This window comes from Neophocaena asiaeorientalis, unplaced genomic scaffold (genome assembly GCF_003031525.2).
Source record: "Neophocaena asiaeorientalis asiaeorientalis breed wild unplaced genomic scaffold, Neophocaena_asiaeorientalis_V1.1 scaffold77, whole genome shotgun sequence".
Lineage (NCBI taxonomy): Eukaryota > Metazoa > Chordata > Mammalia > Artiodactyla > Phocoenidae > Neophocaena > Neophocaena asiaeorientalis.
This window is the reverse complement of record NW_020174645.1, coordinates 4,803,952-4,820,076: the sequence shown is the minus strand read 5'-3', so window position 1 is coordinate 4,820,076 and position 16,125 is coordinate 4,803,952. Positions and strand designations below refer to the sequence as shown.

The window sequence follows — 16,125 nt, the reverse complement described above, 5'->3', positions numbered from 1 at the left end:
GGGAACCCGTGTTCAGAAGCCCCCCCCACGCTGTGACCCTTCCCACCGGGACTCAGCAGCTGGCGCTTATCGGCCCAACAAGACATATCTGGATACGTCCATGACAAAGAGAAGCACATTCACCTTCAGATGTTCAGCTCAGGTGCAGCTGCCCTTGTGGACACCTTGTAGAAGGGTGTTATCTAACGCAGCGGTTCCGAAAGTGTGGTCCCTGGACCCACAGCATAAGCATCACCTGAAAACTTTCTTGTACCACTGGGACCTACTGAATCGGAAACTCTGAGGATGGGACCCCATCAGGCTGCCCTCCAGGTGCCTCTGATGCATAATTAAGTGTCGGAGCCACTGGTCAGTGAACTCTTACCCGTCGCTCTAAGAAGGGGCAGGGGAGAAGCCCCAAGTATGAGTGCGTGAGGATGTGCGCCCCACACAGGGATCGGGGGGCCTCCCTCACCTTTCTCTCAGTGGTTACTTCCAAGGACTAACTAGTGACTGTTCACGCTGTCTTTGACTTATTTATTAAGATGTAGCAGGCATGATAGTAACTTATGTTTGAATACTGCTTTGTCGTTTTGAGAACACCTGGGTGTATTTCGTCTCACGTGATAAAGCCACTCTATGAAGTAGTCCAAGAAGATGTCATTAAAATCATCTTTCAGATGAGAAAAACGAGACTCTGAAAGGTTAAGTGATGGTGCTGAGGTCGCCTGGTTAGAAGTCCACGCTGTCACACCTGGCGACCAGTTATTGCTTCATACAACCTGCCAAAAGGGAAGAGGAATTCTTGCTTTAGCGCTCCAAAATAGAATGAAGTTCAGACTCACGTTGGGTTGTAAAAAAGTTAGTTCAGATACCAACGAATTTGCAAAAGAGATGCTAGCTTACGATCAAACGTTCCCTGCAGGTACTGTGAAAAAAGAAAGACCACCTTTGGAATAATCTCTTCCTGTTTCAGATTGTGTTAATGGTCAGTTTCTCCTCCCGCACCACGTCCATGGATATCCAAAGAAATTTAGAAGCCAACGTGGAAAAACGAACCAAAGACACGTACGGCCCACCCATGGGGAAACGCCTCCTGGTGTTCATGGATGACATGAACATGCCAAAGGTTGGTGGGTTAACGGCAGGGGCGGGATAGTGTGCTGTGTTTGTGTGGCCATGTGTGCGTGGAGTGGGTGAGTGTGAGAACGCCTGTCTTTGTTCTGCACAATGTCTGCAGGGCCCAGGTTACGAGGAGTCAGCTTAAGGGACAGTGTGACAGGAAGTGTCTTCTTAACCAGAGAGACCCTTTCCTTAGATTGTGTGCCGTAGTTTCTCAAAGGAGGGAAGTAGGTAGCAAGGCAGCCTCTGAGCTATATTCAGCATATGTTTGAGCGAGAGGTTTCCAAATGAGCTGTACTTCGGGTAGTAATGCTGCTCTCGGCCCGAAAGCATGGGCTTCGGGAGGCCTGGGAAGCATGAGGGCGGGCGCTTCCTCAGGATTCCTCTGCATTTATCAAGGAAAGGGAATTTTAGCGTGCACAAAGGGTGTGTTTCTGGGGCCAGAGCCTGAGAGGTGCAAAGTTTTCTTAGCACTGGGATTTAGATTTATATCTTTTCTGCAGAACCTTTTTTTTCCCTGAAATATCTATCTTCCAGATGGACTGTTTGCAAAGCCAGGATCCATCCATGCATCCATCCACACATCCATCCACCCATCCATGCATCTGTGCATCCATGCATGCACCCATCCATCTTTGCATCTATCTATCTTTGCATCCAGCCAGCCATCCACACACTTGTTTTTCCATCCATCCATCCAACTGATATATTTATGGAGCACCTCCTATGGGACTGGTGCTGTGAAGTGGTGAGCAAAACGTATATAGTTCCTGCCCTCAGGGAGCTTACAGTCTAGACAGGGACACAGATTTCTAAAAAATTACAAATGAATATATAGAACTGCAAACTCTGAGAAGCCCAATGAAACTCAAGCCAGAGTGCTCCGAGAGAGTGAGAGGAGAGGTGAGATTTAGTTTAGGTGGGCAGCAGAGGCGTTGCTGAGTTCTGCTTTATGATACCACTGTTCTTCCTTTTCTTTAAAAAAAAAAAAATCAAGGTGGACGAATATGGCACACAGCAGCCGATTGCCCTGCTGAAACTGCTGTTGGAAAAAGGCTACCTGTACGACCGGGGGAAGGAGCTGAACCGTAAAAGCATCCGAGACTTTGGCCTTATTGCCGCGATGGGGAACGCGGGGGGAGGCCGCAACGAAGTCGACCCGAGATTTATTTCGCTGTTCAGTGTCTTCAACATTCCATTTCCTTCAGAGGAGTCTTTGCACTTAATTTATTCCTCCATCCTCAAAGGCCATACCTCGGTAATTTGATTTTAATTAGAAGTCTAAACCGGAGGGCCATGTGTTGGGTAGAAACGTGGTAGCAATGTGTGCATCTGGCCCGCAAACACAATGCCTACAGCCCACGGTGCTTCTAGGGGACCGTGAACATGTTTTCATTTCTTTCAAAACCAGAAGAAAGGAATCAATATAATTCGGCCTGGATTATATTCATCTTTATACCAAGGCAGTCATAATATATATGTAAGATAATATATTTAATTGTAATTAAATAAAATGATGTATAAGTATAGTTTTCTAGAAATAACATGTAATATATTTATATAATATATATAATAATATAAAGAATATAATATATATAATAAGATATATAGGTAATGTATTTTTATGGAGGAAGGGACCCATGAAGCTGCCTGGGTCCCATGGAAGTTGTGATGTGGCCCTGAGTTACATAGGCCACCTTGAGTGACAGCAGTGAACCAACTAGAGGACTTGGGCTCTGGAGTCAGTCCCCATTCTGCTCCTTGGGCAAGTCCCTTGAGAGCTTTTAGTCCCCATCCTCCTCCGGAACAGGGAGATAATTCTAGGGTTTGGGAGAATGAAAGGAGGAAATGCGTGTAAAGTGTGTGGCACAGTGCCCAGCACATGTCCGATACTCACTAGATACTAGTTATTGCTGTTATCGTTGTGATTTACGTGACCCCCATAAATGGAACCCGTTCATTTAAATAATGACCTTCTGATCCTGGCATTTGCCTTCTAAAGCAGGCTTGCACACTTAAAGTCCCGAAGGGCCAGGCAGGAAACATAAAGGTGTGGGATCAGTGGTCACCTGGCGTGTTCATGCCCTACGTTAAGCCATTCGCTTCCAAAACAGTGAGGTCTGTGCTAGTCAAATCAACCTCAAACTGAGGGCTGGTTTGGGGCTTTGGTTTCATATCACGTTGACTTGTCAGTTAATGAGAAAATCTAGGGAAACAAAAGCAGATCAGATGATTAGTTTCTCTGTTTCTTTAATTGTTTTCTTACCTCCTCTCAAAAAATTATGGTAAAATTCATGCAACATAAGATTAGCTATTAAAGCCATTTTAAAGTATACAGTTCAACGGCATTTAGTACCTTCACAATGTTGTACAAGTATCACCACTGTCTAGTTCCAGAATATTTTTATCACCCCAAAGCAGTTATTCCATCCTATCCTTCAGCCCCCGGCAACCACTGATCTGCGTTCTGTCTCTATGGATTTTCCTATTCTGGAAATTTCCCATTAATGGAATCATACAATATGTGGTCTTCTGTGTTTGGTTTCTTTCACTGAGTATCATGTTTTCAAGGCTCATCCATCAGTGTAGCAGGTGTCAGTGCTTCATTCTTTTTTAGGGCCCAGTCATGTTCCATGGTATGGATGGACCACATTTTGCTTATCCATTCATTCACTGATAGACACTTCGGGGGGGGGGTTCTTTTCATTCTGTAGGTGTTTCATGAGAGCATTGTGGCTGTAAGTGACAAGCTGACATCCTGCACTTTGGCACTTTACAAAAACATTGTTCAGGATCTACTGCCCACCCCATCCAAGTTCCACTACATCTTTAACCTTCGAGATCTCTCGCGGGTTTTTAACGGTCTCGTCCTCACTAACCCAGAACGGTGAGTTTGTTTTCTCTCACTAAAGTGTGTCCCATCAGTACGATGGGTTTTCTTATTCTTTTAAGACAGAGGAGCTATCAAGGAATGTGGTGTGAATCCATGTATCAATTAATTACCCAGTGTCTTTCTGTTTACGTTAAACAAAGAACAGAGTCAAATGCTTGGTTAAGACCTGATGCCTCTCGAGCCCTTGAGTTGAAGGCAGGTGGAGCCAGGAGAGGCAGGTGTGTGGCCGTGTGGACAGGTGTGTTCAACCCCGCGGTAGGACCGCTGTGACAACCATTTGTTCTCAGTTCTAAAGGTGAAATTGGCCCACGTGGAGCCTTCCCTTCATACACCTGAATTGTTGTCAGTTGCTAACTGGTTCTATTATCAATATATGTGTCTTTGGGAGAAGTTAAGCATGGAAGACAGAAGGGATTTAAGTCTGGGTCTAGAGATTGACTCATGGAAGCTGGATGTATTTGTGTATTTACATTAATGTAAACTTTCATCTATGTAGATTTGCAGGGATCCTCCAATTTTGTGGATTCATGTTATGAATCCACAAAATATTGAAAAATGAATTAGGAACTTTCCCCATACCCACACTGACTCTTGGGTGCCCTTGAAGGTTTCAGAATGGCAGTTCCAGAGAGAGAAGCTCTAGGTATTTAGGGTGGAGTGAGAGCTCTTTGCCAGAAACCAGAAAAAGACCCAGAATTGGGGTCAGTTGGAGTTGGTTCTCAGAAAAGGGAGCTGCCAGCGGCTCTGCTGCTGATTTTAAATTCATAAATTCCAGCAAGTAGGAGTCCTGTCAGGTTCTCAGGTCATCTATGTCACTTATAGACAGTGTTCTTTTTCTTCCCTGCAGCAGGATAAGTTATGAATGACAACGTTATGGTCTTTACAATTAAATTGTTAGCTTACATTAAATTTCAATTAATGTGAAACCAGGGGGAAAAAATGACTATGGGCGTGTTGTCCTTTTCTGCACCCTGTGTGCCCATCTGAAAATAGTAGCATTCAGCCTGCTCGTCTCCAGATAACTTTGTGGCTGGTTTTGCCCCTTCCATCCTGTAGGTTCCAGACGGTGACCCAGATGGTGAGAGTCTGGAGGAACGAGTGTCTGAGAGTCTTCCACGACCGGTTAATCAATGAAACAGACAAGCAACTGGTCAGTACGTTGAATATGGACCAGCAAATGCAAAAAAAGAACTCTAACCACAAAATTCTTCTCTGGGTGAAAAGAAAAGCTACAAATCAAAAAAAAACCCAATGTATTTTTTTCAATGTATTTTTTGTACGGGACACTGCAGAAAAATAGAGACTAATAATGAGAGTCAACAGGTAAAGTAGGGTGGATTATTAAGTACCTTGCAGCCAATGGGGAAAAAAATCGAATGCAAATTACTTCAGATAATCCTAGCATACACTCTTTTTCTGACAAGTCTTAGCACGTCTGTGGTGTTGAGTTTGGCTTCCTGAAGTGGTCTTGTATTGTCAGGTTGAAGAGCACATAGGCAACTTGGTCACGGTACATTTTAAGGATGACGCGGAGGTGGTGATGAGGGACCCTATCCTGTTTGGAGACTTCCGGATGGCTCTGCACGAAGAGGAAACGCGCATTTATGAAGACATTCAGGACTATGAGGCAGCCAAGGCTTTGTTCCAGGTGCGGACAGGGCTCACCTCTTCCGGGAGCGCATTGCATGGGTGCCCAGGAGGTGGAGCTAGGAAGAACACCCATGCCTCTGTCTCTCGGTTCAGGATGTGGGCTTGTGTCTGATCCAGTGGTGTCCATGTCCAGTGGTGCATGGGAATGGTCTGATGAATTTGTCCAACACACAGACCCTTGGGGCCCATCTTTGTGCATTTCCCTTCATCAAGCCCATGAAGGGTGCCAGGGTTCCGATGCACAGCCAGCTTTGGGAACCACTCATCTGCCCCCCTAATATTCATCTTCATCTTAATTCACGAGTCGAACCTTGTAACTAGCATTGGCTCGCTGCTGGCCAGTGACAGGCCAGCAGATCGAAATCTTGATCGTAAAAGCTAGTCTCTTAAACCTGAATGATTGAATAATTTCACCAATTATAGACATTCAGAAAAATCTCTCCTCTGTTCTTAATCACTCTGGCACAAAAGGAGAGAGTCTGTCTCTTAAAAGCCAGTGATTCTTAAAGAAAAAAAATTTTTTTTCTAAAATTCAGGAAATTCTTGAAGAGTATAATGAAAGCAACACCAAAATGAGCTTGGTTCTCTTTGACGATGCTTTGGAGCACCTGACCCGTGTGCACCGCATCATTCGACTGGACCGTGGCCACGCCCTGTTGGTCGGGGTCGGGGGCTCCGGGAAGCAGTCTCTGGCCAGGCTGGCCGCCTTCACAGCTGGCTATGAGGTGAGCCGGACTCCCCTCCCACCCCCCAGAAATGGGTTTGGTATGCCAATTTCCACAGTTAGTAGTTCCTGCAAATATTTGAGCTATCCATAACAGATCATAGCATGATGTTTGCATAGAGTATAAAGTGTTTTTGTTGGGGGGGGGGTTGATATTATTTTAACTGAATATTTGAAGCATCTAACTATTGTATTGTATTTGGAATGAAGAATCTGTCAAATCAAGTTCGAAAGTCAAACACGAGCAAATCCCGTGACCTGTGACCTGTGCTCGTGTGGAGGAGAGGTTGCCCTACACCTCCATGGACCCAGTGTTGAGGGTTGGCAATGTATCAGCACAACCAGCATGCGTGGTTCTGGGACATTCTTAGAATCTTTAATTAAAAAAAAAAGTTTTATTGAGATACATTTCACAGACCATACAGTTCATCCACGTAAGGTGTACAGTTCAATAGTTTTGTAAAAATATGTTCAAAAGGTTGTGAAACCATTACCACATTCAATTTTAGAACATTTTCATCATCCCAAGAAGAAATCCCAAGCCCTTTAGCTGTTGCCCTCTCTCTTCCTGTCCTTCCAACCACCCCCAGCCCTAAGAAACCACTAATCTACTTTCTGTGTCTCTCGACTTTCCTATTCTGTATTTCCATACAAATAGAATCAGAGCATGTGGTCTTTTGTGACAGCTTCTTGCGTTTAGCATAACGTTTTCAAGCTTCATCCATGTATCAGTGCTTCATTCCGTTTTGTGTCTGAATCACATTCCCTGTGTGGTAGACCACGTTTCGTTTATCCATTCATCTATTGACAGTCATTTGGGTTATTTCCACCTTTTGGCTCTTACGAACTACACTGCTCTAAGCATTCATGTACAGGATTCGGTGTGGACATATGTTTTCATTTCTCTTGGGTGGACACCTAAGAGCAGCGTTGCTGGGTCATAACGGCAATTCTCTGTTGAGTCATTTGAGAAAGTGCCAGATTGTTTTCCAAAGGGCCTCACCATTCTCTATTCCCCCAGCACTGTATGAAGGGGCAACATCCCTTGTCATTTGACATCTTTCAGAATCCAACTTTGATGAATGTGTAGTACAATATTTTAAAAATTCTTCTTTAGTTGGACATTTAGAAATATTACAATTTTGCAATATTATATAATTAATATCTATATGGAACTTTTGTAATCTGTTTTTTCCCATTTAACTCTAGATCACTGACATCTTTTAAAGTCAATAGCTATATATTTGCATTTTCCTTTGCAACACTGCACAATGTTCCCTTGTGTAGATATGCCACACATAAGCCTCTCTGTTGGTGGACATTTAGCCTTCTCCTTGTTTTGTTATTATAAACAGTGCAGTGATGAACATTCTTGTTCTTTGCACACCGATCAGTTTTTTCCATGCAAACATTTTCTTTTGAAATTGGGAAACTGGAGGGTTTAAGGGTATATGTTTTTAAAAGACTTTTGATCCGTGGCACCAGATTTCACATTAGAAAGGTTGGACCTGAATTCATGGTGGAGTTTGCCTCCTTGAATCAGGAGTAAAAAGGGCCTAGGGAATTCCCTGGCGGTCCAGTGGTTAGGACTCAGTGCTTTCACTGCTGGGGCGTGGGTTCGATCCCTGGTCAGGGAACTAAGATCCCGCAAGCCTCGCGGGAAAAAAAAAAAAAAAAAAAAAAAGCCTGGAGATGGAGGACCAGAGGAGAAGCAAAGGATTTTTAATTTTATCCATAACTTTGTTCAAAATAGTTTTGAAGCAAATATGACTTTTGGGTTTTTAGCAAATGTTAAAGATGGGTGGGGGGTACCGTGTCATTCTGTTATTCACTGTATTTGGTTTAATTTTTTTAATGTCTTCATTAACAACCAATCAGTCCCACGACAAAGGACTAAACTGATTTATGCTACCAGCAATGTCCTGTTCTCCCTACTCTGCCAATACCAGGTATTGTCATTCTGATATCTGCCAGGGTTATGGGTGAAAACTCTTCTAGTTCTAATGAGAATTTCTTTCTTTAATCGTGCAGTTTGAATATCTTTTTATGCGTTCATTAGATATTTGTCTTTTCCCTTTCATGAGTTGCCTCTTTATATGATTATTGATTTGTGCGAACTCTTTATATAGAAGAGCAGTCATGGTTAATTCAACGAATCTAGCTTGCAGTATTTCACAAATATTAACCTTTTGTTGAAAGTATTTCTAAACTAACTTGGTTGATGTACCTTTAAAATTAGATAAAATATGTAATCAAAATCATCCATCATTCAAATGTAATTGTTTTACTATTGTTTCCTACATTTTTCTGTAGGATATAATGTTACCCTCTGGGCAAGTTGACTTTTCTGTTGAGTATTCCAGGTAAAACTGATGCATTTTTGGGACTTCCCTGGTGGTCCAGTGGTTAAGACTCTGCGCTTCCACTGCCGGGGGAGCAGGTTCGATCCCTGGTTGGGGAACTAAAGTCCCACATGCCATGGTGCTCGGCCAGAAAAACAAAACCAAGAAACAAACAAACAAACAAAAATGGATGCATTTTCCTTTGAGGTAGTGCTCGTGCATCTTGGGCTTGAAGAATGGCGGAGAGGATGTCGGAGGGAAGTGGAGAAGGAGTGGGCTGTGCTGGGCCGTCCCTGTGTCCTGGGAAGTGGAGGGGCAGTTGGGTAGGGGGACCAGAGAGAGCTGTCCATGCCAGGGGTGCCGGGACCTGTTGAGGGGGCACAGTGAAAGCTACACTCGGGGAGGATGAACGGGGTCTGCAGGCGGCAGGTAGAACTGGAGACCTGATTGTATGTGGCTGGAGGGCTTCCATGTTGCCCTGAGCTTGTGCCTGTGACTGTGTGAGAGGGTGTGCGGGTGTCCACGTGTGTGTAACCATATGTGAATGTGTGTGAGGGACTTTGAGTGTGAAAGTGGGTGAGCAACTGTGTGTGTGCCCACGAACATGGAAGTGTGTCGACTGAGTGCATGTTTGAGTGACTGTGAGTGTGAACGTGTGTGGGTGTGAAAGTGTGTGAGTGGCTGCGTGTGAACATGTGTGAGTACCTGTGAGTGTGAAAGAGGCTCTGTGTGTGTGTGTGTGTGTGTGTGTGTGAGAGAGAGAGAGAGAGAGAGAGAGACACTAGAGGTAGAGGGGAGGGAGGAAATGAGGGATCTTTCTGTTTCCATAAATCTGAGCTTTTTCTAAACCGTTGGTCGCAGTTAAACTTCTACACATGTGAGCCGGAGGAAATGCTTGAACAGGAAAGACTTGGCTTACATTTGTGTCCTTACTTCCATTTTCATCTATTTTGTGTGTAATAGGACTTTTGAATTTAAGATTTTTAAAATTGCTTCTTATTCGGATTTTTTACACATCTTCCCCCAGTTTATCACATTTTAAATGAGTTCGCACAGTGACTGTACCCACACGCATTTCCTCTGTTGCTTGGCTATCCTCTGCCTTCCCTCCCTCCCAGTAACTCAAATGACTCTTGTTTTTTTGGCCGCCCCATGTGGCTTGCGGGATCTTAGTTCCCCAACCAGGGATGGAACCCGGGCCATGGCGGTGGAAGCGCCAGGTCCTAACCACTGGACTGCCAGGGAGCTCCCATCAAATGACTCATTTTAATGACTGAGGGTGTCCTTTGCATTACTCCCACCCCTCCTTTTGCAGCCATATTCATCATCCGTCTGGACAGGCCTTGTTCCCTGCATAAGCTCTCACCTCGCACACGTGTGCGCCTGCACAGGACGTCCACTGTGGTTTGTTTGACGAAAAGGGATGCCAGTTTTCTGTGTCCCGCGTTTATCACTCAACCGTATCTTGTGAAAATGGCCCAGGGCATCCAGATTTGCTGTCGCTGGTCCCTCTTCGATGGTGGCTCAGCCCGAGCTGCGCTGCCTGGAGCTGTCCTCTCCCTCTGCACTTACCTGGACACCCTCCCTAGGGCCGGTGGTCTCACGGGGATGCTGTGCTCCATGTCGGCAGGTGTTTGAGATCCTTCTGAGCCGCGGCTACAATGAGAACAGTTTCCGGGAAGATCTGAAGAGCCTTTACCTGAAACTTGGCATTGAGAACAAGATGATGATCTTCCTGCTCACGGACGCCCACGTGGCCGAGGAGGGTTTCCTGGAGCTCATCAACAACATGCTCACCTCAGGTACCAGGACGCTGGTCTCGCACGGGCTTTGCTGGTCTCCGCTGCTCAGCTTTCAGTGGAGGCTGTCTGACAAGCGTTACCTTTTTAAAGCACTTCCTACCTGCAGAGGAGGCATCATTCAGGCTCTCACAGGTGGGTAGGCGCATCACAGGCCAAGGGTACAGTGTGTATGGCGGGAGCATGGTGAGCTGGTGGACGGGATGCAAACCAGGTGAAGGGGCCACACCGCGCAGGGCTTTGTGAGCTTGTCCACTGCATCGGCAGGCGGACTCTCAACCACTGCGCCACCAGGGAAGCCCGAGACTAGATTTTATTCTGGGTGCAGTGCTGTGGTACGGATTTACATTTTTATTTATTTTTATTTTATTTTTGGCCGTGCTGCATGGCATGTGGGATCTTAGTTCCCCAACCAGGGATTGAACCCACGCCCCCTGCCTTGGAAGCGCGGAGTCTTAACCACTGGACCGTCAGGGAAGTCCCCAGATTTCCATTTTTAAAGGAGCCCTCTGGCTGCCCTGTGGGAACTAGATTAGAGATGCATCAGACCCCGAGAGGGCAGCCAGCTTGGAGCTGCTGCCCAGGTGCAGGTGAGACATGACGGCGACTTGGACGAGGGTGGGACAGTGGGAACGGAGAGAACTGGTGGATTCTCGAGATATTTTGGAGGTAGAGCCGATGGGACTTGGATGGACCGGACGAGGTGAGGAAGAGAGTGTTAAGTGTGATTCTCGGGTTCCTGGCTTGAGTGAGTGATGAGTGATTCCGTTTACCAGGAAGGGAAGGCCAGATCGGGCCTGTGTCACGTGGGGCTTGTGGAGTCCGCTACACCTATGGGCTGTTAGGTAGTGTGTTTGTTTTTGAGGGCTGCTGTAACAGAGTACCACAAAAGGGGTGGCTTAGACAGCAAACGTCTATTGTCTCGCGGTTCTGGAGGCCAGTAGTCCGAGATCAGGGCGTCGGCAGGGCTGGTTCCTTCTGAGGGCTTTGAGGGAGAACCTGTCCCACGCTTCTCTCCTGGCTTCTGGTAGTTTGCTGCCAATCTTTGACATTCTTTTCCTCGTAGAGGCATCACCCCGATCTCTGTCTTCGTGTTCTCTTGTCGTTCTCCCTGCGTCTTTCTCTTTATCCAAATGCCCACCGTTTAGAAGGACACCAGTCATGTTGGATTAGGACCTACCTTAATGACTTCATTTTAACTTGATTACTTCTGTAAAGACCCTATTTCCAAGGATACATGAGTCTGATGCTCAGAAGGGCCTCGGGTGGAGATGTCAATTTCAGAGTCACTGGCCTGTAGTTTGTAAAACCTTGGGGATGGATGCAGTCATCCCGGGGGAGAGTGTGAGAAGCAAAGCGAGTCCAGGACTGAATTCAAAGAGGAAGAATGAACCAGAGCAAGAGAACGCAGAGGAGAGCCAGGAGCAAGTTCCTCTTTATATCTTGTCGTCCACACGGCTGTGATTTATCACAGCAACAGGGCACACAGCACGATCGGCAAGGGGAAAGGCACGTGGGGTAAAGTCTGGGGGAACCAGGCACAGGCTTCCAGAGCCCCCTCCCTGGGGTGTCGCACAGGATGCACTCAGTCCCCCAGCGAGGAGTTGTGACAACACGTGTGAAGTATCCTCAACCAGGGACGCCCAGTAGAGACTCGGCACTCGGGCTGTTCTCTGGCGGCTGGTCAGGTCGGCGCCTTCTGCCTGGCACGTACCGAATTCCAGATTTCCAGGGGGGAAGCAGGTGGTCAGCATAAACCGCAGTTTGTGCAAACAGCTTGGGCGTGGTAAGCCCCTCTGATGGGTGAATGGTGGTCGGAACCCTCGTGGAGTCTACGTTCCCAGGAGCCAGCCAAGGGCCAACACGGTAAGCAGGCTTCTGTCAGGGGAGCAGCCTCGGACCTGCTGTGTCAGCTCTTTTCTCAGGGAACCCATCTGATATTTAATAAAAATGTTTTGTACTAATTTGAAACGGTACAAATAGTGAACAACAACAAAAAAGAAAAAACCCAACAGAAACCCCAAAGCCCAGCGAGCCACAATCTGGCTGTTTCTCGTCCTCAGGGGGCTCGTCTCCCCTGCCCGTCTCCATGGGTTTAGTTATTCCATAACTCTCATCAGGTCTAAACCTTGGAGCGTGTCGACTCTTAGCCTCTCCCCCATTTGCGAATGCTTTTCTGTCTCTAAAGCCTGTCCCTTCCCTTGTGTCCCCTTTACCATCTAAGCCAGACCCTCGTCGTGTCTGACCTTGACTTTTTGCAGACATCTCCGTATCGCCCTTCCTCCTAAGATACCACTCTCCGCGCATTGCACTTGTGTTTTCTTTGCTCCAGGTCTCCGTGGACTGACTTCTCCTGTCTCTGCAGCCTGGCCGCCTTTCTCTTCTCATTCTCCAGGTGTACTCTTTGCATCCTGCCTCTGCATCTTGCCCATGCTTGGTACACTCTCTCTCTCCATCTCTTTATCAGCCTTCATGGCTGCAAGTGGCAGGAGCTCGACCCAAACAAGCTTACGTAAAATTAGGGAGAAATGAAGGAGGTGGTATTGATTCTTGGAACTGAAAAAGTCCAGGTTGGATTCAGGTGCTCAAATGATATCATCAGGAACTGGTCTCTCCCTTGCTCTTGGCTTTACTGTTTTTCTTTTATTTGCATTCTTGGGTTTTTCCAAAGTAGTTTTTAAGAAATGGCACTAGAAGCTGCAGACTTGCATCCTCCTTTCTTAGTCCAGTGAATGAGGGTTTCTCTTTCCCAGGAGTTGTGGCCCAAGTGCCTGGCGGGGCTCTCATTGGCTGGCTCAGATCACATGCCCATCCCTGAGCCAATGACTTTGGCCAGGGTCATGCAGGGTTCTGATTGGTCAGGCCTGGGATAGTGTCATGACTACCCAAAACCACATCCAGACTTAGAATGGATGAGAAGTGATTCTCCAAAGGAAAAGAGAGACCTGTGACAAGAAAGGGGGGGAATGCATGGGGGCTGGGGGCAAAAACAACAGAACTCCACTTTCAAGTCCAGCATCAAGGAAACTTTCCCCCCCAGTTTTAGCTCTAGTGTCTTGCAGGGTCACCCTCCTCCAAGAAGCCTCCTCGACCGTGCCAGTTTCCTGTCTCCTGAATGCCTGGGGCACCTACTGTCTACGCTATTGATGTGGTATTTAGCACACGTGTCCTTGGGTTGGCAGCAGACTTTTCATACATGGGTCACAAACTTGTAATCCGGGATGTAATTGTCAGCCCTGTTCTCTATCTGTAAACCCCACTGCAGGGCTCGGGGTGTATTTTCTATGAAGACTGAGTAGGGTCCGGTGGGTCCATTTAATAGTACCCCAAAGGATCGAGGGCAAATAGCTCTGAAGCTCTTATGCTTTGCTGCAGAATGAAGGCTTTGCCTCTCCTCCTTGGCACTGATGACATTAGGGGTGGGATCATTCTTTGTGGTGGAGGCTGTCCTGGGTATTATGGGATGTTTAGTAGCATCCCTGGCCTCCAGATGCCATTAGTACCGCCCCCCACGACACACACACACAGCAACACACACACACACACACACACACGTTGGGACAACCAAAAATGCCTTCAGACATCGCCAAATGTCCCTTGGGAAGGGCAAAGTTGTCCCCAGTTGAGAACCCCTGCTCTGATGCTCACGATAACCCGCCCAGGTAAGCAGGAGGCATTTGTTATTTCCGTTTCACAGATGAGGTGACTGAGGCTCAAAGGGATTTACACACACGGCGAGTGAGCCTTGTGTCTCAGAGTTGGGACCCAAGCCCTGCGCTCTGGACTCGGCATCCACTGCCCTTTTGTGACGCAGTGCTTCTTGCCATTTCAGTGCGCGAGAGATAATAACCCTGGAACTTAAACAAAATCCTGGCCTTTGTTTTCTAGGAATCGTGCCCACGCTTTTCCCAGAAGAGGAGAAGGAGTCTATCCTCAGTCAGATTGGACAAGAGGCTTTGGAGCAAGGGATGGGCCCGGCCAAGGAGTCCACGTGGCAATACTTCGTGAACAAGAGTGCGGATAACCTGCACATCGTCCTGGGCATGTCGCCGGTGGGGGACACCCTGAGGACCCGCTGCAGAAATTTCCCAGGTGCCCTTGAGCAGAGCTTGCAAATCCATTTTCCCCCTTCAGCAGGGCACGTGCCTTAGGGAGGGAATGACATATGAGGTTCCACCAGCAAAGCGACCCATGCCATGGTCATTAGGTTGAAATGTGGGCCCTGCCATGTCGGATGAGCCCCGAGCGGCCCCTCACATCTGCCAGCAGGCTCTTGTGTTGCCGCTGGATGGCTGTTATCCTTCTGACACGCGGAAATGCTCACGGTCTCAGGTGCAAGGCCCATAGCGAGTGCAGGGTAGCTCTCCGTGCCCTTCCATCAGGGAAAATTCTGGCAGCCTCATGGAAGGTGCAGTACCTGCCGCTAGAGCAGAGGGAGGCCGTTTTGCTCCCCCCAGGGGACATTTGTCAATGCCCGGAGACATTTTTGGTTGTCACAACTCTGGTGGGGGGTGGCCACGTATCCAACTGGTATCTAGTTGATAGAGGCCAGGGGGCTGCCAAACAGCCCACAGTGCACAGACAGCCCCACCAGACGGGATTATCCGGCCAAGTGTCGATAGTGCCGAGGTTGAGAAACCCTGCTTTTGATCATTATTTTTGTTTATTTACTTATTTTTTTAAAATTTTTGGCCGGGCTGCGCAGCACGCGGGATCTTAGTTCCCCGACCAGGGGTCGAGCCCGCGCCCCCTGCATTGGAAGCGCAGAGTTCTAACCACTGGACTGCCAGGGAAGTCCCTTGATCATTATTTTTGGACCCGCCCAGCTCATTCACCAATGTGTTGGGTACCAAAGACGGTACCCGTGTTCTCGAGCATCGCGGAGTTGCAGAGCTATCATCTCTTTTGTTTCCCTTTCTTTTCAAGGTCTAGTAAATAACACTGGTATCGACTGGTTCACGCCCTGGCCTTCCCAGGCTCTGCACGCAGTGGCTAAGTCATTTTTAGGTAAGTGACAGCTAATGTGGGGACCATGTTAACAGTATAACAAAGCAATTTGTTATCCTCTTTCTGACTCTGAATTTTGGTCCAGTAGATTCTGTCACCATTAACCCCCATGGCCGTGAATGGTGTTTTAGTTTGTTAGCGTGTTTTGATTTATATTTTGTTTCAGTCCAAAGAGATTTCGGGGGATTTACAAGGACAACGTGGGATAAAAATTGATTAGGTATCGTCCAAAGTAGGGGTCAGCAAACCCTGGCCTGAAGGCCAAATTCAGCCCACCACTTGTCTTGGTAAATGCAGTTTTATTGGAACACACGTAATAAACACACTGTCTATGGCTGCTTTTATGCTACAACCACAAAGCTGAGTAATTGCCACAGAGACTCTACGGCCCACACAGCCTAAATATTTACTGTTTGGCTCTTTACAGAAAAAGTGTGCTGACCCCTGACCCCAAGGATGCCTGAAGGACCTTTCGGTAAACTGATTATCCATCAGTGTTGATTTTGCTCTACAGTTTCCAAGCCCTGAGGCCTTGATTATTAATTTTAATCTTCAAAATAAGAAAGCAAGTCAGTTTATCCTCAAGGAAAAACTTTTTATCTGGACCTA

The 16,125-nt window shown here is 47.0% G+C and overlaps 1 protein-coding gene across 1 annotated transcript in view; it reads left to right on the top strand.

The window, feature by feature from the left end:
* Nucleotides 1–16,125, top strand: part of DNAH10 (dynein axonemal heavy chain 10) — a 148,662-nt gene that overhangs the window by 99,448 nt on the left and 33,089 nt on the right. Inside the window, exons 45-53 of the mRNA XM_024758684.1 lie at nucleotides 956–1,108; nucleotides 2,099–2,359; nucleotides 3,816–3,988; nucleotides 5,051–5,144; nucleotides 5,475–5,642; nucleotides 6,181–6,369; nucleotides 10,341–10,512; nucleotides 14,398–14,601; nucleotides 15,436–15,516. Of these exons, the coding sequence (XP_024614452.1) occupies nucleotides 956–1,108; nucleotides 2,099–2,359; nucleotides 3,816–3,988; nucleotides 5,051–5,144; nucleotides 5,475–5,642; nucleotides 6,181–6,369; nucleotides 10,341–10,512; nucleotides 14,398–14,601; nucleotides 15,436–15,516 (1,495 nt within the window). The remainder of the gene's footprint in view (nucleotides 1–955; nucleotides 1,109–2,098; nucleotides 2,360–3,815; nucleotides 3,989–5,050; nucleotides 5,145–5,474; nucleotides 5,643–6,180; nucleotides 6,370–10,340; nucleotides 10,513–14,397; nucleotides 14,602–15,435; nucleotides 15,517–16,125) is intronic.